At 36.3% G+C, this 20232-nt stretch overlaps 1 protein-coding gene across 13 annotated transcripts in view; it reads right to left on the minus strand.

Annotated features, from left to right (window-relative positions):
- CTNNA2 (catenin alpha 2) overlaps nucleotides 1-20232 on the minus strand; it is a 475915-nt gene that overhangs the window by 28823 nt on the left and 426860 nt on the right. For all 13 annotated transcript variants that reach the window (XM_080590833.1, XM_080590842.1, XM_080590843.1 and 10 more), the window contains 4 exons: nucleotides 13331-13444; nucleotides 9692-9873; nucleotides 6435-6540; nucleotides 2807-2941 (listed from right to left, as the gene is read on the minus strand). In XM_080590833.1, coding sequence (XP_080446959.1) covers nucleotides 2807-2941; nucleotides 6435-6540; nucleotides 9692-9873; nucleotides 13331-13444 — 537 coding nt within the window. The remainder of the gene's footprint in view (nucleotides 1-2806; nucleotides 2942-6434; nucleotides 6541-9691; nucleotides 9874-13330; nucleotides 13445-20232) is intronic.

Raw genomic sequence — 20232 nt, forward strand, 5'->3', positions numbered from 1 at the left:
GGAGAGGAGAGGAGAGGAGAGGAGAGGAGAGGAGAGGAGAGGAGAGGAGAGGAGAGGAGAGGAGAGGAGAGGAGAGGAGAGGAGAGGAGAGGAGAGGAGAGGAGAGGAGAGGAGAGGAGAGGAGAGGAGAGGAGAGGAGAGGAGAGGAGAGGAGAGGAGAGGAGAGGAGAGGAGAGGAGAGGAGAGGAGGTGTCACCAAAAGATACATAGCACATTATATATTATAAACATGGCATGTTTGAAGTTGTTGCAACACGTTTTCCCCTTACAGATTAAAACTGTAATAGCTGTGTGGTGTCTTACACCTGTCATTTAGGTTTTAATTGGTTTTATACCTCTTTCCTTTTTACATAAATATACATGTGCCCATACATACATACGAATGCATTATTTTCATTTATAAATACTGATTAATACTCATAATAATGCAAAAATTCAAGCAGAGATTATAGTCTTCATAATTGTTCTGAATCACAACTCATCTTTAGGATCAATCTGAATGTTATTGTGATTCTTTGTAAATGCAGTAGTAAATTACTGTATGGTAATAATCACCCTGGTTCTTGGTATTTACATCAAAATACTTTTAAATATAGTGCATTCACATAAACTTACTTCGATAGTCATAGTTTTAAAGGAAGCTTTAACTCTGGATTTCTATTGTACTTCTAGCACTGTACTGTATGCAAGTTGCCAAATAATGGTATTTCATTTAAATGCAAATAAAATACTGTTTATTTGTAATTGGCTATCCAAGAGAAAATGAAGAAGATGGAAGCAGAAGCGGCAAGTAGACAAGCAGATGTAGATGTGCACTTGGATACCAGATATCTGGATAGCAAAGGAGCATACAGTAGCCAGCACCTTGAAGATAAACAGCTTGGAAAACACTCTGAGGAAAGCACTGTACTAACGGTGTTATTACAGATAACGAGATAACATTATCAAAAAGGGATGCACAGCATCAAACTCTCTACATCGTCTCCTGTTCAGAGCAACAGGAGAAGAAGCAAACCGGGCCATCTTAAACATTTCTGTATGTCAACATTACTGAGTCTTTGGAAGAGACTCAAATAATTTGTGGTTGAAGCTAGTTTTGCCTTGTCTGCAACTGAGTGTAAAAACCCAACCAAACAGAAACACAATGGTGATGAAGCCTGGTAAGCAGCAGATGCTAACAATGCCAGACTGGAAATGAAGTCAAGCGGTTCGGCCACTTAAATTTCACAACGGATGGTGATGTTCCAATAACGAATAGATGCTAGAGATTCACAATGGCTTATTCAGCATCCACATACACTGAATAAAGAGACTCAAAAAAGAAACACACACAACCACAAAAGCCAAGCTGGTAGAAGCACTGATTCAGATAACTGTAATAGATAGATGAATATGAAAATTTAATGGGTATGAAAAGCTCGACCCAGATGGCAGTAGGTAAGAAAAGATCATAGCGTTTACTATGTAGCATAGTTGTCAGTGATATAAGGACAGATCACTCCATTAATTCCAGGAAAATGGAAGAGGATTTTCCATTGCTGTGGGAAGATTGAGGTGTTAAAATTACATAAGTACGTACGTCAAGAAGTGAAGACCAATTGCAGGACAGACACAGGAACATTTAAGCAGCTCCTTTTAGGATTTCAGAATGGTGGATCCAAGAAAGCCTGGCAAATGTTTAAGACCTTCCACAGTGCTTAGCAAAAAATCATAATGTTATATAGCTGAGAACATTTGTTCTGACTTCTGATATGTTTGAGGAAGGCCAGTGATTTCACTGGGGAATCTTATGGATGAAATGATGGGCACAGGTTGTCCTAACAATCTTCGTACTTAATTGGGCTTAAACAATTAAAGGGTGCTTTTTCAAAACAGCTTTTGAAAACAAACTTGTTTTGAGTATGTTGGGTATCACAAACCACCACCATTTTAAAAACATTTATGCATTTACATACATATGGTCTGTATTTGAGCTTGAAGATAGCAAAGGTATCATGGGGCTAATACTAGGGTGATTAGTTAAAAGAACAAACCAATAATTATTTTTTTTAATCTTTTTTGAAGAGCATTAATCACTACTACTTGGTTCTAGTAATATCTCAGAAGTACAGAGTACAGCGTTAGGAGAAGGAAAGAAAAAATAGTTTAAAAAACACAGAAAACTCATTATTTATATGAGCTCTGCTGCACCTTACTGACTTTATTTCTAAAAATGATTGTAAGTAAAATGTTTCTAGTATTCATTGGAAATAAATAACAGAATGGGAAAAGGTATATAATCATTGGGCTGGGCAATTGTATTTGAAAACAGCACGTGCATCAAAAATTAAAATATTTTGCTGGCCTTCCAAGAGTTTTTGCTAAACCTAGTGTGCATTGGAACCTGAGTGAATGAAATCCCATTAGTCATCACCATCTTAACAATATGCACTTCATACAAAGCTAGCTTCTGCACAGAGGAAGGAAATTACCAGTAGTAACAAAGGAAAGAAGATTTATAATGAGCAAATATACAAAAGCTCCAAATAATTATAATATTCACAGCTTGGCAATGACTTACTAGGCTATGAAATTACTTTTCTTTTGGAAGAATGAAGATTTTACAAGGTTTCTATAAACAAAGGGTAATTGGAAAAATCAATTGCTTTACGCAAGTTATTGTAAGGTCTGGAAACGGTGATAAAATTTTAAAACGACTGTTCATGAATCACTGTATTTTTGTTTTATACATTACTGTCATCAAAAATGCTCCATTTTAAGTACTGTAATGGGAAACATAAATGGCTAAATACAAATACCAGCTTACCCCTGATACAATAAGTTCTCCTCCCAGGTTTTGAACTTCTGCCTTCACTTTGCTGCAGATATTAAGTTGGTGGCAGTAGAGGGCAATGCGCTGTAGGTAGGCTAGCAGATCCTGTTTGCAGGCTGAGTCAGGGCACTGCAGACAGAAGAAATATTTAATTAAATATAGCTGAGTTTATATGCTTATTACAGAGAGAGGTAATCAAAGGAGATAGCGGCAATACGTGTATGATATTAGGTGGCCCATTTCTCTTTGTCCTTCTCTAAGATAACTTGCTGAAACACAAAAATTAAACTACCTTTCATTGAAGTCAACCTTATGAATTGTAACCTGAAGATGCTCCTTAAGTTTTTTGTAAAAAGGAAAACCTCTCAATCAGCCACTAATGAAAGACAAAGGAAATAACATGATTGCTATGTTTTGTGGAGAGGTTTAGTTTTGAGGATATCAGTTTGTACAGAGCAGAGGAATCTGTTGAGTAGGCAAAAGACCATATTTGATCTGAAACTCCAGGTATCAGGGTGCCTGCTAGGTACCATGGTTAAGATGCAATAGGGACCATTTCCAATTGATTACATCCACTCTACTGCCAACTGCTGACTGTCATGCCAGCTTGCCTGGCATTTGTGCAGACTTTCAGGGGACACAGCTCTGCTTCAGACTTTGCAGAAGCCAGGGCCCTTACTGACATATTAAGTACTCAAGAGGTAGATGCGAGTCTGCGTGGTTTAAATATCGGCAAATTTGGCAAGCTTATTGTTAATGCCTAAATACCTTAGTCTGTGCCAGAGGGAAACAATTTACCAAACTATAAATGAGATATTACACAGTGTCTCTGGAGATAACATCAGTCTTGCAGCCCTTCTTAAGAATACAATGAGCTAAACTGGTCTCTCTGCATGTCTAAGGGATAGCTTTTCATACTAGGTGGAAAGCTATCTACAGTCCTGTACCATTTTGAACACCGTGTGCTATCAATCATGTGTTAATACAAATTACATTAGGTCAAACACAGCAGACTTAATGAAGGTTTCATAACAAATACAACTAGAAAAGGCTCAAGTGTAATTTATTCATGGTCTTTGGGACACTTAACAGAAACGGCATCATCCCCCACAATATCAACAGTATAATAAACAACACTCTTATAATTAATATTCTTGGTCGTGCCCTAGAGAACAGGCCCCAGTAATTCACTCTGATTAAAAAGAGCTAAAAGGGCCCACTGCTAACAGCATGTCTCCAGTATACTTATCAGGGCTATCTAATAAAGTCTGACTGACAATGATCTTTGAATGTATTGCTTGGAAATCAAAGATTTAGGGACTTCCAAATTCATTTTTTAGCATCTTAAAAAGTTTACACTCAGTTTTTCATGTGTAGGGTGAAATATTATCAGAGCACTTCAACAAAACTTGATAGAATTAAACACACATGGGTCAAAAGCATCACAAGTCTTGACTTGAGATGACTGTTCTATCCCCAATACCTAATGCCAGCACGGAACGAGTTTGAGGTGAAATAGTTGAAATAGTTACATATAGTATCATTACAGTCCTGAAAGCAGTCACTTGCTTTTTCATCTCCCTTTAAAACTAACAATATACAAAGCTGGAGGTTCACTGTGGCAGTTAGATTGAATCTGTTCCATACTTGCGACAATGCTATAATGCCTCTCTTTCTCATACAGTTGCCATATCTTTAAGGCATGAATCCCTGAGAGACCTCTTCTCCCTACTGGCAGCAATTTAATAAAGAAATATTTACCCTACTCTTGAAGTCTATGAACTGAAAGAAATGAACTTTAAAGTAATACCTCTAGAGAGCTGACAAGGCTTTAAATACAAGTACCTCGGAGCAAATGAAACTGTAAGATCTCTCTCACTGGAACAGTAATTAAAAATGCAACTGTCCATAAAAAGCTTATATTGCATGAGCATTTCCAAAGTTCTGGAAAATATCATTAAACTGCAAGCATTAAAACAAACACTTCATTCTCATGGTGATTTTACTGTTTATTATTAAAGTGTGTATGTTACAATCATCTGAAATTTAAAATGTGACTCAAGCCCATGCACTCTAAGCACAGCATGTTTTTTTTTTTACCTCAGGTTTCTTGAAAATATTCCACCTTTGCAGATATTGTAGATTAGGGATTTCATCAGCTGACAGATAGATTTCTCATTCTTACACTAAAATACACAGTTGCTACATTTGAAGGATGGGAATGGGATGAAAACCCCAAATACAAGCTTTCTGAGATTATGGAAAAACGTGCAGATTCAGGTTTCTTTCTTGCCACTCTGGATCATGTTCCCTAGCAGGATGTGTTACATGCTATTCCATGCCCCCTTGATGACAAAAAATACTTATTTTGAAGAGAAAGACTAGAGGCAAGGAGGTTATAGTTCCCACTTCCAGCAAGGTTTCTGCTGATACCAGTGAAAAAAAAGAAACTGTGGGAAGATGACAAATAATGCCAATAAATATATAAGGGAAAAACTCTACAAAGAAAGTATTGTAAAACATTTTACTATTGGTGATAGAAAATCTCACTCCTTCAAAAGCTGCATAAAAAGTATTTATAGAAATATTTCTACAAGGAGTATCTGAAGTGAGGCACCCATACTCATAATTAGGTGGTACTATGAGGTTTTCACATGAGTTTTTACAATGTTATCATCACCGAATCACCTTCTTGTTTGTTCTAGATCACTAGATGCACAAGGGTTAGAGATTTTGTTGGCCAAGGCTCATTTGCTCAATGTATGCCAGCAAATCAGACATTTAAATTAGCATTAGGTGAACATGCAAAATGAAAGATGAAGGAAATCAGAATTAGTTGAACAAATAAAAGTTCTTAACCCAAATAAACCCCAATTTTTAATTTACTTCATTTCCCTATACTCTCTCATGCTTTCTACAGAGTATTCCAGGGGATTGTTAGAGAAAAAAGATTTATTTTTTATTTTTTCAAAGGGAACAAATTGTCAACTTTAATTTGCATAAATCTAAAATTAGGTACCTAGAACCAAACACCCGAATTTGAAATTTGGCTCTTGACTTTTAATACAATGCTTTCGCTTGCTATCCGATAGATAATAGAAATAGATAATCCAATAATAGATAATAATAGATAATCCAATCTGAAAGAAAAGGTCTGAATATAGCAAATTTATTTGTATAGTTGTGAAATGAATTTGGTAATGGGACTGTGGACACAGACCCTAGAGCACAGAGCAGGGCTCTGTAAGATGAAGAACACAACACTCTGCAAAGGGCATGCAATGGAGTCAGCATATCCTGAGAAAGAAAAGTGCAATATCAAGGAACTGCTGGAAGAAAGAGCTGAAACAATATAAGAAGTCCTAGGCGTATGGCAAGGATAACAGAGCGTCTAAGTCTACCGCTTTCATGCCAGCAAATATATTAATCTAATGATAATAGTCTCCCCAGTCCAGAAAGTGAGATTGTGGAACAATTCAGGAATTTCTAAGGTTTTAAGACTTCTTTATGACTTTTCTGAACTGCAAAAATCAAGTTAATTGCTACAGAAGAAAAGACACCCCTATCCTGAAAAATGCAACTCATTGACAGAAATTATATTCATGCTTGTTTTTGTTATTACCTGATCAGCTACCGCCCGTGCCAATTTGTCCATCCTTGATCCTGCCTCTGCAATCTTCTTGGCTGCATTAATCACATCTGATGTATTCTTCAGTGGGCCTTTACCTCTGTGAAATACAATCATGAACAGTCATGCAAGGAAGCAGTTTTAGTGATCCTGTTTGGTATTTGATTTTAAAACAGAAACATGAGTGACTTCTTAACTTATTACAAAGACACCTTTTAACTAGTTTGCATAGTACAGATTGATTAAGATATTGGTCTGCTATATTTCCTCTCTTACAAAATGCCGCACTAGCAATTTAGTTTGATGGTGCCTTAAGCACATGAGCTACACTAAATGTATATGCATTTTTAAGTGCCCGTTAAGCTGACATTCTTTCTTGAGTACACAACTATTAAAAAGTATGTTATTCTCAAGCCAGTGGTTGATGTTAAGCTTGTCAAGTCTCGAACAGAATGGCACAGTTTAGAAAACCTTTTTTTTTTTAAATGTGTCATAAATCAAAGATTCTTGAAGCATAATTGTTAAAATTAAAATGTATAATTTGTTTTAAGATTGATACTATACTTTTAAGATGATGTACAAACATCTAATTTTAATCATTAGAGTTACCAACATATATTTGAAAAAAATAAAAAGTCGCTGCAGACTTGCACTGCGGTTTGTTTCAGACACAAAACTTTAATCCTGCTTATAATAACTTTTGCTACGGCCCCTGAGAATGTCTCAGTTGGAAAGAAGCTGATTTCCCTTATTTAATTACTTAATTTTGATACTATGTGGAGAGATACAGCTTTGGACAAGGCTGATGGAAAATTATAAGATCAGACCGGATATTTTAACATAAAACTGAAGGTGTTTTTTCTAAGGACAACATACTATTACTTTCACATCTTTTTCATCTGTGATGTCAAGAATAACACATTTGGGGCTTATTATGGGGTTTATGTGTCACGGGTTTGGTAGCAGGGGGCAGCAGGGGTGGCCTCTGTGAGAAGTACCTCGAAGCTGCCCCATGTCAGCTGAAACCCAGCTCCAGCCGGCTCCAAAAGGGACCTGTGGAGGGACCCCACGTGGAGCAGAGACAGAGAGTGAAAATGAAGGCCTGGTAGAGATGAAGTGTTATGGACTGACGGCAACCCTCATTCCCCATTCCCCATCAGGGGGAGGGGGTAGAAGAGTGTGAACGGGGGGGAAAGTCTTTCTGGCTTGCTTTTAGTTTCTCACTGCTCTAGTCTGTTAGTAGTAGGCGTAGGCAATAAATTATATTAATCTCCCTAATCTGAGTCTTTTTTTGCCCATGGACAGTAACTGTTGAGTGATCTCTCTGTCCTTATTCTCAACCCTAGAGCCCTTTCCCATTGTATTTTCTCCCCCTCTCCCTTTGAGGCGAGGGAGTGAGACAGTGGTGCGGTGGGGTTCAGCTGCCAGTCAGGGTGGAACTACGCATGTTGAAACATATTTCCATTTTTATCTTAGAATCATCGAATCATTAAGGTTCTTTCCATACTTTCATTTCCACTTCTAATAGATCTTGAAACACAAGTATCTAACTTCCATTGAACTTAAACTGTAACAGAAATCCTTCACAGTGACCTCATATGCTTTTACATTAATTACAGCAGCCGATTTGACTGTCAGAAATTCCATACACTTGAAAAAAATAATTCTATTTTAACACTGCTGAGGTTACAGTCAACCAACATGTATAAAAGGCTTTGTTCTGTTTTAATGGAATATATTAAACAAGTTTTTATTAAATCTGATGTAGACAGGGCTGCACTGTGTTTTTTTTTTTTTTTTTTTTTAATTTACTTCAAATATGCCAGTGGTTTTTCTCTCATTCTCATATTAGTTCTGTTCTTTTGATGGTAGAAAATGCAATTACAAAACTTTCAATTTGAAGCTTAATGGATCAAAGATTGTCCAGAAGGTTGCAGAAAGCATTGATATTCTGGACTGTTGCTTTAGAACATTATTTCTTCATTATGTGAAATGATGGCACTGCTTGGGCAGTTTTTCACTCTGTTTTTTGACAGAAGGATCAGAGAGCCAAAGACAAGAATAATACAAAAGATAACTAAGACTTCTTGAAAACATCACCCTTCACAGGAGGTTCTGCACTCTCATTTGGTATACAGAAATTGTGAGTCTGCTGCCAAAAGAATAGTTGTGAAAGCACAAGCTGGGAGAAAAATGAGTAAACTGAGTGAATAATTATTCAGAAAGAAATACAGCAGTCATCTATTCAAGTGTAGGCAAACTTTCTATATATATATTTAAATTTAAAATGCATAAAAATATTTGCTGATACGTATACCAATTAACTACCCATGTAAATTAATATTATTTACATACAAATATATGTATAAGGTATGTGCAAACACTGTATTGTCACTGCAGAGACTGTTTTCTCTGAAATGGGCTGAATGCTCCAGACACAAGGTGTTTTAATCATAGTGAAAGACAAATAAAATAAAAAAAGAAGATTTTTGTCTAGTTTTATTTAATCGGATTTTGATAAATGCCATTTATAATTTTGAACTCCCATTCAGAATAAATATCAAAAAAGCTGTTATTTATTATGGTGACCTGTAATCCAAAGCATCTTGTAAAAAGTTATCCCTGGTGTGATTAATAATATGACCGTATTTAAACAAAATAATTCTGTTTACATGATATCACTACTGAATTGCCTTTTGATTCTTTGCAATTAGAAAAGAATAAGACATCAATAGAAAAAAGACATGAAAGCAAAAAAAAATCATTACTGACAGACTACAATGAAGTATTAGATCAAAACAGTTTCATTTAATTTGATATTTTTTTAGAAAGAAGTTCAGCCTTCAAAATTATATAAATAGTTTTGCCATTATTTTTGATTGACACAAATTGTGTTGAAATGTTGAAAGTTCAGAGAGGCACATGCATTTAGATGGGTACTAAACAAAATGTCAGTTGAGTGTCTGTAAGGTCACAGACTATCTTTGCTGCTGAAATTCAAGACGATCTGCAAATAAAACAAATTTGCAAATAAGGCAAAAACTTCAAGTATTCAATCCCATTTGGTGAAATATCTAGAGCAATCATGCACAGAGAACCATAGAACCCATCGCATTATGTATGACCTATGTTATCAGGCTTTGCATCCCCCAAAACACAGTGCATCATCTCAATAGGCTATAAACTGCAACAAAAAGGAAAGAAGAAGGATGTCTGAAGAACTCCTTAGCGTAAGATTATTTTGTCCTTACCTAGTAAAGTCTGTCATTTCCATCATAATCATGCACATCTGCTTTGCCAACACAATGATGTCATTACCACTGTCATCCCACTTGGCTACCTCCGCATCCAGCTTGCTCTTTTCTTGGTGGAATATCTCTACCTGCTCAGCAATTTTAGCCTTTTCCTCCTGGGGAAGCTGAGCCATGATAGCCTGGAGAAGAAAAATGGGAGAAGCTGGGCATGAAAAAAGGATGCTAGAAATACATTTATTGACTCAAACTGCATGCCCAACTTCTAGCTTCTTTTTTATGGCAGTGGAAGACGTTAAGCAAAGTCCAGTAGACATTTAGTTTTTGTTAGTACAGGCACAAACAAATTCACAGGATGTTTGTAGGTCTTCTTTTACCTTCAAAAATTTAAAAAGGATGTAATGCCACGATATACAGATTCTCCACCACTCTATAGAAGAAGATTAAGATTTAACAGCAATTATCTTTAACCTTTAGGAGAAAGAAAATGAATGAAATCTATTGGAAACGGCAGACTGAATTGCCAGCAACTCCCCCAGTCTCAATCTCTGTCAGGAATACAGCAGTTTTCTGCTTAACCCAACACTAAAATAAGCTATGACATGCAAGATAATACATTTGAAGTGAGCTGTAATGAATGTACCTTTCAATAACATTTAGTAGTCTAACTGTATCTTGGAAGATACGCAAAAAGACACTAAACGAGTTGATACTAATTTGTCTCGATATTATCAACAAAGCAGAAAATTCCCCCACCCACTTGAAAAGAAAAGCCTACAAAATTATAATAATTATTTCTGAAGATCAAATGGACACTTCCAATAATGATTTCCAAGCTGAGCTACGATTTGGCTTTAGGGCTCTCAAGACCACATTTAATGGGGTGTGACATATATTTAAGTGTCGTTACATTTTTTCTTGTTTATGTCACTTTCAATCAGCTGAAGTCTTTCTCTACATATTCTTAAAACGCTCTTGGCTTTTAAAAATTCATAATTGACCTTTTCCAAAACTGAAATTAAGAAAGGTTATAAACAGTAGATCAGAAAATGAGAAATTTGCAAGTTAATCAAATTAAAATTCAACACATGACTTTTAATTAGGCCTTATCAATGTAACTCAGCAGTTTAAAATGTTAGCATATTAGTCTTTCCATAGAAAAATGCAGTGTAAGTCAAGCTAATAAATAAATAAATAAGCTTACATATAAAACACTAAACCAGTTGAATTAACTGAAATTAAAAGAATATGATGGGAGCAGTAGAATTTGGAAAGCTGGTCTGTATGTCGTGCATGTGGTTTCTCTCAGTGGGCAGCTTCATCTGCACAGCCTTTAAATTGGTGTGCAATGTCTTAACATTTCTATTCCAGCTGCTGATACATTTTCAAAGAAGCTATATCCTGCAGCAAACGCAGATCATATATTCAGGTTTTATTCCTACTGAAGATCAACACAAGCTTTCCCACTGAAATGCTAATAGCTTCATACAGTAAGAATATTAAACAAATCCATTACAATCCACAACTTAAAATCTAGGTTTTCTAAGGAAAAGGTTCAAATAAGATACTACTGTGCTTAGCAGACTCATTTCAATGAGTCATTCAAGACTTAAGATTGTGGATGGTGTCGCTTCTTCTTAGCATGTTTTCGTTTTATGTTTTCATCCACTTGTTGCTTCTTGTGACATACTGCATTATAAGTTACCCAGTAATGGGACTGTCTTTATAATATATTATGCTTATACAGTGTGCAGCTGATCAAAGCAGAAGGTTTTAAGTGCAGCAGTGATAATAACTGCAATAAAGGTAATACAATTTAAGACTCCTAAGTCCCTAGGTGAACTAGATTCTTTGCAAAAGTATTACTGCAGTCTGTATTTGTTTTTTAGATCAAAAAAGATGACATGATAACCAATCTTAGATGCAACCTAAAAAACAATGACTACTAAATACCAATATTACACTTCAATACTTTTATATTTCAGACTTACTTTAGTAATCAATTAACAGAACTTTATGCTCTTTAAAATATAAAAATACCCCATAGATATTCATGTGCATCCAGAATACTCATTATAGTTCTCAGAGTAAGATATAGGTATCCAGATGTCTTTCTGCAACTCTCCCAACTTCATGCTTTTCAGTGCCAGTTCCTGGTCACCCAACTCACTGGGATGGGACCTGCAATCACGCTGGTCTTCATCCAGGTGGTGAGGTTACTAGTCATCATATCCAGGAGACCCAATAACAGACAGTGCATTTTTGTTCTTGGGATACAGTGACAGAGAACCAGCTCTTCTGGTACCTGGTATGGAATTTTTACTATCTGTATTCAATATTCAGTGAAATTAATTTAAAAAAGAAACTTCTACACATTTCATTGTAGTTGCCTTGCATTCCTCCAATACCTCCAAGTAAACTTCATTTAGGTTTGCATTACCTTTCCTTTTCAGTGTCTAAAATGTTTACTTCAAGTCCTAACATACTGTGTGTCTTCCTACAACAGCTGATAACTCCTCCTTCCACGTCCTTTGAACTAATCTTTCAAACCATCATTGCCATTTGGCCTTCGAGGTTCTCAGCCTTGCAAATCCTCTTCCAGAATTCAAGCTAAGAAGTTACCTTCCCAGCTACTAGCTTTTGTTTGAGAGAGAGGGAGAGAGAGTCTGTGTGTGTGTGTGTCTGTGAATGTGTATGCTTCTCATTTAGTTCATTATTTCACTTTCAGCAATTTCTATTACCAGAAGAAACCAGCAGAAATGTGCAAATCAGCCATGGAAATAATCCAGGTACTTCCCAGTTCTCCAGTGATTCTCTGCTGAGAAATTCTAAGGCCTTTGTTGTTGTTGTTTAACTCTCTTTCCAGACAAACATAATTTCACGATGTCGTTTATCCCCCAAATGATACTTCTGTTATTATTATTATTATTTTAATCTGAGATGAACAGTGTGTTTAGTGAAAGGTAAACATTCATCAGAGTGGCAAAGAATCATAGAATCTATGTGTCTATCCTGGCATAATCCTGTGTCAACAAACTTCACTTCTCTGGCACCTGTGACCCCTGAAGCACTCATCAGCTTAATTTGCATTCCCTATGCACAAACTAAGGTCACAAATCACAATGAGTACAGTTCATCATGATATAATTACCCTGGTAAAATTACATTGACTCAGTAACAAATGTCTTCAATTACAATTAAATTACAGGGACTACTCCAGAGCCTAAACAGCTCTCTTTGACAAGTTTGCACACTGGGAAACATGACAAAAATAAGATTTTTCTGGATACAGTACATGGTGCCCTGATGGGATTTTTTTTTTTTTTAATTTCAGTTTTTAATTTGCTGAATACTGCCACAGTTACAGCACATTCCAAACTTGCAAGGCCTCCTCCTACAGCACTAACCAGAGCAAATAGGTGATAACAGGATATAACCTAAGCCTAAGGAAAATCATTCAATAAACTCAGCACTTTTCAGATAGGCAAGACATGAAAAACTTTAAACACCTAGGTTAAATTACTCCTGCTATTTCTTAAGTGACCCTGAAGATCTGAAATTCGCATGTGCTTTCTGAGGCATAGCTTTTCATTTGTGGCTATACAAACACTTAGCTTAGAACATGGGTTTTATACTCACCCTTGCACTCTGGCCAGCAATAAGTTGGTCATCTTCAGTTTGAACACTTGTTCGGCTGCGAACGTCATAATCTTCCTGCTCAAAGTCTGAATCATCCTCTAGCTCTTCAGGGGTCTAGAAAGAGAGAAAGGGAGAGAAAGCATGAGAGGGGATGACAAGCTTATAAAGGATACAAAGGTCCTATGTACAGTAAGTTCTTATTTCATCAACTATCTGCCCAGGAAACTTTGTTTCTCTTTCCTTTAATTTAACTTGTCTGCCCAAGCAGTCAAGAACTGAAATTGAATTGGCTTAAAAATTAAGTTGTTTCAACTTTAGTTTCCTTTACAAATGGCAGATATCATTACCTTGCTGCAACTTTTTAAAACTCTGTTAACATGATGAATGCAGTTCCAGAAACAAACATCCTTTGGAAACATTAGCAACCGGAATGTAGTATTTCAAAACAATATTATTTAATTTATAAATGGACACTACTACTATTATATTCCTGGAATCTCAGCATAATCTTCAAAAGAGAAAGTAAATACCTGGGAAGAGGTAACTCACATCCTGGAAGAAAAAGTTATCAAAATGAATAAGAGATTTCCTCTTGAAAGAAAATGTAAATTATGTCAACCGTTTTTTTTGAAACAAAGGTAAAATTCATAATCTACTTTGTCTTGTTAGTATCAACAATTCTTTTCAGACCCAGGCCTTTGGAATTTGCTTCACCCCCTATATTGAAACTACATTATCTCCATTGCTGGTGCTATATAAACGATGTGAGGGTATCTGAGCATACTGACCAAACCTAGTTACATATGACTTGTTTTCAGGTTCTTTAAAATGTTGGAGGGAGAAAAAAAAAGATAAATGATGGATCTGTTTGTCTGTTTGTTTGGTATTTTCACCTTCTAGCACAGGATAGGAGGAAAAAAATCTCCCTTAAATATATAGGAGAGCATTGTGGTTTAACCCCACAGGCAGCTAAGCACTACACAGCTGTTTGCTCATACCTCCCCTCACAACCACAGTGAGATCAGAGAGAGAACTGGAAAGAAAAAAAAAAAGAGGTAAAAACTAACTCATGGGTTGAGATAAAGACAGCTTAATAGCACAGGAAAGGCAGGAAGGATAATAATAATAATAATGAACACAGAGTATACAAAGTGATGCACAATGCAATTGCTCACGACCTACTGGCCAGCCACCCTATATTTATTGTTTCACATGATGCCACATGGTATGGGATATTCCTTTGGCCAATCTGGGTCAGCTGTCTTGGTTCTGTCCCCTCCCAGCTTCTTGTGCACCCCCAGTCTCCTTGCTGGCAGGGCAGCATAAGGAGCTGAAAAGTCCTTGGCTCTGTGTAAGCACTGCTCAGTAATATCTAAAACACTAGTGCGTTATCAGCATTATTTTCATCCTAAATCTAAAACACAGCACTAGCAAGAAAATTAGCTATTCCAGTCAAAACCAGAGCAGAAAGAAAGAGAGAAACAGCCTACTTTAAAACAATATTTAGTATTATATTTGATATAGAAGGTCCAAGAACAGAAATAGCCTCAGAATGGAAGACTATATTCCATTTTGCACTTTAATAGCATCTAGTACAACAGTCTGTCCACAAGTAACATCTGTAGGTACAATAAATGATAGTAGTAATAGAAAAAGATCACAGTAACTACAGAGAGATCCTCACCCTACTGGGTACCCACCTGAGGGGCTACCGTCATAGAAGAAATCATTCATGCTGGCATTTCTTGCTTGGAGGCACCGTCAAGTTTCCTAGCAGAGGTGCTAATCACTGCCAGTTGTCATTACAGCTCTGTCTTGAAGATGCTCAGTCACTAGGAACTGGTCCAAACCCTCTAACATAATGTTGAGAAGTCTTTTGGAGATATTTATATTACAGCCTGGTTTCCAACATGAAGTGCACATCACTGTTTGTAACAGAAAATCATCTGCTTTGCTAGCTACATGGTGAAGTGCACATGATGGGGAGAAAAAAAAAAACACAGCCATCTTCATTTGGCTTAAAGAGTATGAATTAAATATGTGTTTTGAGCACTGAAGGAAGAAATAACCAAGTATGACAGTATGGTAATAAAACTCAGGCAGCATCTCTGACGAGATGCATGTACAAATAGTGCATCTAACAGGTTAGACAGGAGATGGAGTCTAGGTGAAAAAAATGAATTTGTCTTCTCCCTTCTGCCATACAAAGGAAATGAAAGATTGGTATCCATCATTGTACTACTGTCCAATGGTCTTGCTGCCCAAACATCTTTAATCACTTTATTCTCTCTGCTCAGCTGCCTGAAGGCAGGATGTGACTTTAAATTCTGTCGTAAGCAAACCAGCTACTAACAGAAGCACATAACTCCCTAAGCAAGACAGAGTATTTCCTGTCATAGGGCTCAGATTTTCATCTGCCCAGCCTTTACAGCAAAGAGTTGGAATAGGCAGGAAAGCTTCTGCCCCTTCTTGGCAAACCATCTGACTCTTCCCCATCTTCCAAGTCCATTCAACGAGCCAGTTGCACTGGGCATTGCAAAACCAACACCCTTCCCCATGTATACTCTTCTTCGTTTCTTCTGTCTGCACAATTTTGTAGACATAAGACTACAAAAGGTAATAAGTAGCCCTTTCACAGCTTCTTGCAATCAGAGCTGAAGCAGGGTAAAGGCTGTGATAGCCTAAGCTGGAGAGATCAGCCAGGTGTAATATTCAAAATATTAGATCCCAACAGTGTAACATGTAAGCACAGGCTCTCAAAGAGTCAAAACATTCTGAAACTTCTGTATTTCAGTGATTCATTCTTAAGCATTCAGAAAAATGCACTGCTGCTTCTTACTGCCTGGCATTCACAATCTTAAATAAAATTTGTGGTCTTTAAAAGACAGGAACTTTATGGGTATAGATTTTGAACTTGGAGAAAAGGCAGTACAAAACAAAAGGACAAGGTAATGGAATTGTTATAATATACTACGAATACAAGAAATCCCAGTAGTTACTCCATGTACAAGTGAGATCTAATCCAGAATTAACTTTCAGATTCACTTGCTTAAGGTTTTCAAGTGTGGAGAATTCTTCAACCTCATTTTGTTCCAAGAACAGCTACATTTTTCATTAAAATTAAGAATACTAGTGAACTCTTATCTGTAGGCTGCCATTTCAAACATGCTTCATGTTTTTCACAGTTTCACTGCTGCTTTGTTCTATCTGATCCTTTGGAGATGCAGCCTATATAATAAGGTCTCCGGTTTGTTTAGAGACAAAGGGGAAAAAAAGAGAAATTACATATAGAGGTAACTGGAATTAAGCTTTTTAACTCCTTAGCAGAGACTTCTAAATATATCATAAGAACTCTAATTTTTGTGTACAACTAATTCAACGATGGTATTTAAAACCTAGTTTCCAAGACAACAAAGTCTGAAACTTAATTTATCTGAGTTGGAAGATAGGACAGATCCAGTCCTTCAGAAATATGAATCTATGGTCATACAAAATAAGGAAACTTGGATTTCAGCTTAGAGACAGCATCTAAACAAAACTCTGATGAACACCTGTGGAAGAGGGAGCTAGAATCATTTTCAAAACTAACAGATTTTAAAAACTCACTGATATTAATGAACAAAAAATGACCATTTTCATAATTTTCAGACTTAACTGCTGTATAGCAAGGCCATAAGACTTACAATGATTATTTTTCTTTCAAATGATGTGTCTCTACTACATGTAGAGTATATTCTTCACTGCATTCATCCAATTCTGATGAATTCTCCCAGTGGAGAGACTTGCACAATCCAAGATAAATTACCTAGTAATTATATTCTTTTACTTTTAGAATGCATGCTTTACTTCTACTATGAATTTAGTGAAACTCATCTTTCAGTCATTGCATTTTTTACTTTTTTATTTTTAATATTTCTATGGCTGCTAGACTGAAGAACTTGCTGTGAACAAAATATCTTCCATCACTATAATTTTCTTCTACCCTTTGTAACTCCATTATGAAAATGTAAATTTTACAAGTATTAGATGTAAAATGGCATAGATATGTAAAATTACAAATGTTGTTTGTTTAATATTTCACCAATTCAAAAAGACTCACTACAGTATAGTTCCCTACATGCTTAAAAATTTTAAGATGCAATTATAAGAAATTCAGCACTGTAAACACCAAGTGAAGCCAACATTGTAATGAGAAGAAAGAGAGACATTTCCCTATTTTCTACCACTAAAATACCCTCTACTTCTAAAAGCTAAGAGAAAAAAGCCTGTACAATATGCTTTTTTATTCAACTCCATGCTATTCTAGGCATTTGTTTCTGTACAAAGGCAGTTGCAGCCTGAGTGACTCAGGTGCTGTAAGCGCCAACTGAGCAGTGAAGACAAAGAACCTCTCACAGAGCAGGTCTTGAGCTGTTTAATTATTTACAGTAATAACTTATACTTCGAATTCAACCTGTAAAGCTCTCAATATAGACAACGGACTCTGCTTTAGTGCCCTTCAGAGACAGGCTATTTGAAAAGATGATGTGATTCTGCATCAAGTCTCATTTTCCAGAGGGTCTGAGATGTAGTTAACACCTTGGATTTCATTCCAGTGGCCACCCTATGGGTGATCAAGGCTAATCCTGTTTTAAGAAGTATGGATTCATTACCTCCAAACAGTGCTGAGGACCCCACATTTGCACTACCGTAATTTGATTTTTATTCAGTGTAGGTGTGCTTTGCAGCCATGGAATGAAATTCCCATAATGTTAAGAGTACATTTAACATGCTCCTAGATAGAGCACATCTTACAGGATCACCCAGAAGGATCAAGTTCATATGTTCTAGAACTACTGAATTATGTGAACCAACACATGGCAAGTGGGAGCAACTGGAGTTTGGCTCCGAAAGTGTACTCCTGATCCAAACAAATGTAACACGTTAATGCAGTTGCAACTAACCTGCTGTTGGCGAGGCTGCCAATAGCAAAGGACGTGTGAAAAAAGACTGGCCTCGTAGACACATAAGAATGAAAAAAAATGCCATTGTGATTGTTTCTAACTGTAAAGAAGGTTTCCATCTAATTACTGAAGGAATTTTACAAGTAGTTATGAAAAAACAAAGTGCAATTTGATCCCTATGCAGTAATTTAAAAGATGTTGGAACTAAGTTAATATTTCCTATCTTATTTTTAGGTTCCATAATTACACTCCTAAATTTATTTGTACTACTTCTGTTGTGAAATAGATTTTTACTTCTGTATAGATCATAGTAATAGACCTCAATGTAAAATGAGTCTCCTTTCTCTTTCAGACAATCAATAAAATCTCCCCTTTCCAAAGAAGAGAGATTCCCCCCTTTCCTTTAGCTTACTAAATGTAATAATACCAACAAAAATTAATTTTAAAAGTGGCTTTATGAAATAAGAGAATCATCTCAGATAAATTCAATCTTTCATGGCATGCACATGAACAATTACTGCCTGAAAATAATTGTTTGTGTCAGAAGCTCTAAAAGGTTTGCAAGTTTTTTTTTGTTTGTTTGTTTTTTAAATAATTCTTCAATAAGTTTTACAGCCTGAATTAAAGGGATATGTGAGAATTAAGAAATTATTAGATAAAAATATTATAAAATTTGTCTTTTGTAGCTTAGTGTCTACCCTTTCATTGTATATTCCATTTCAACATTAGGTATCTGGATAGGAATGCTAAGAAGTGTCTCAAACTGAAAATAATATTGGTTTTTATAGACAATAAGGTTCTGACTCAGCAAACGCTGGTTTATGTAAATTTATCAATGTGAATTTTCCCAGTTAACTCATAAGGATAATGAATCCATTTATGTGCTTTAGTTCTCTGCCTGGGTAAGGAGCACTACATTTAGCTCCATAAATAAGTTAATTGTCTGAATGCAAAAAATACATTTTCCTAATCTGGATAAGCAGAATTCATTAGCTCATATCATACATGGAGTGGAAAGTGGTAGTGATACAACTGCGAAAGTAACCTGGATGTTTCTAAGGAGACTGTGAAGCCTGAATGCTGATCAGCTTTCCAAGCTAGTGCTTAACATAACAGTAAGATGGCACTGAAAGAAGTGAATTTAAAATGGTGATTTCTGCTTAGCCAAAAATCTCATTCAGTACGGAAAACCTCATAGCAACCTCAGTGGGACAGATCTGATGTCTCACTTTTGCCCAGGAAGGGGGTCCTGGAAGCCAGAACTCTGGGCAGCGGACAGCAGAAAATGGGTCTGCAGAAGAACCCAGCTCATGACTGCATGTTATGAAGCAGTTTAAATGTCTGATTGGATTAAAAGACTGATGTGTACTTAGAAGTGGCTCTTGTCCTAAGTTTAGAAACAACCGTTACAGACTAAGGAACTGGACAGTTGAAGGAAAAACAGAGATCTTTTACTATGCAGATATTCTATTTCCATCCTGATCTGGAAAATACCCCAAATGTCTCACAACAGGGTATGTTTGCCCCCGTCATCAACCACGCCTATAATTCAAGCTACCTCAGATTAGCACTGGGTATGGGAATGGGATTTGTTTTGCAGTTATAAAATTAAATCTGTCAAAAGCTTTTTGTGTAAATGTTAATATATAGTGACAGGTGACTAAAATGAAGCTATATTTTGGAGTGCTGTAATTGCCTGAAGTCTTTCGTCAGTACCATACTACACTCACAACCTGAAGTGTATGCTGTTTGCTTAAGGGAATGAGTTGTTGCTTTAGCACTGTCAGTTGCTTCATAAGAGGCAGTTTTCTCTGTGATTTTCACAATAACTTCATTTGTACGTTTGCTTTCATCAGGACAGATGCAAGGAAATTTGGGTTTCATATAAAAATCTAAATTGGGATGTCCAAACCATCCAAACCATATATATCTAGTATCTATCTATCTATTTTTTATTTT

Source organism: Anser brachyrhynchus (genome assembly GCF_964034855.1).
Source record: "Anser brachyrhynchus genome assembly, chromosome: 4".
In the NCBI taxonomy this organism is placed as follows: domain Eukaryota; kingdom Metazoa; phylum Chordata; class Aves; order Anseriformes; family Anatidae; genus Anser; species Anser brachyrhynchus.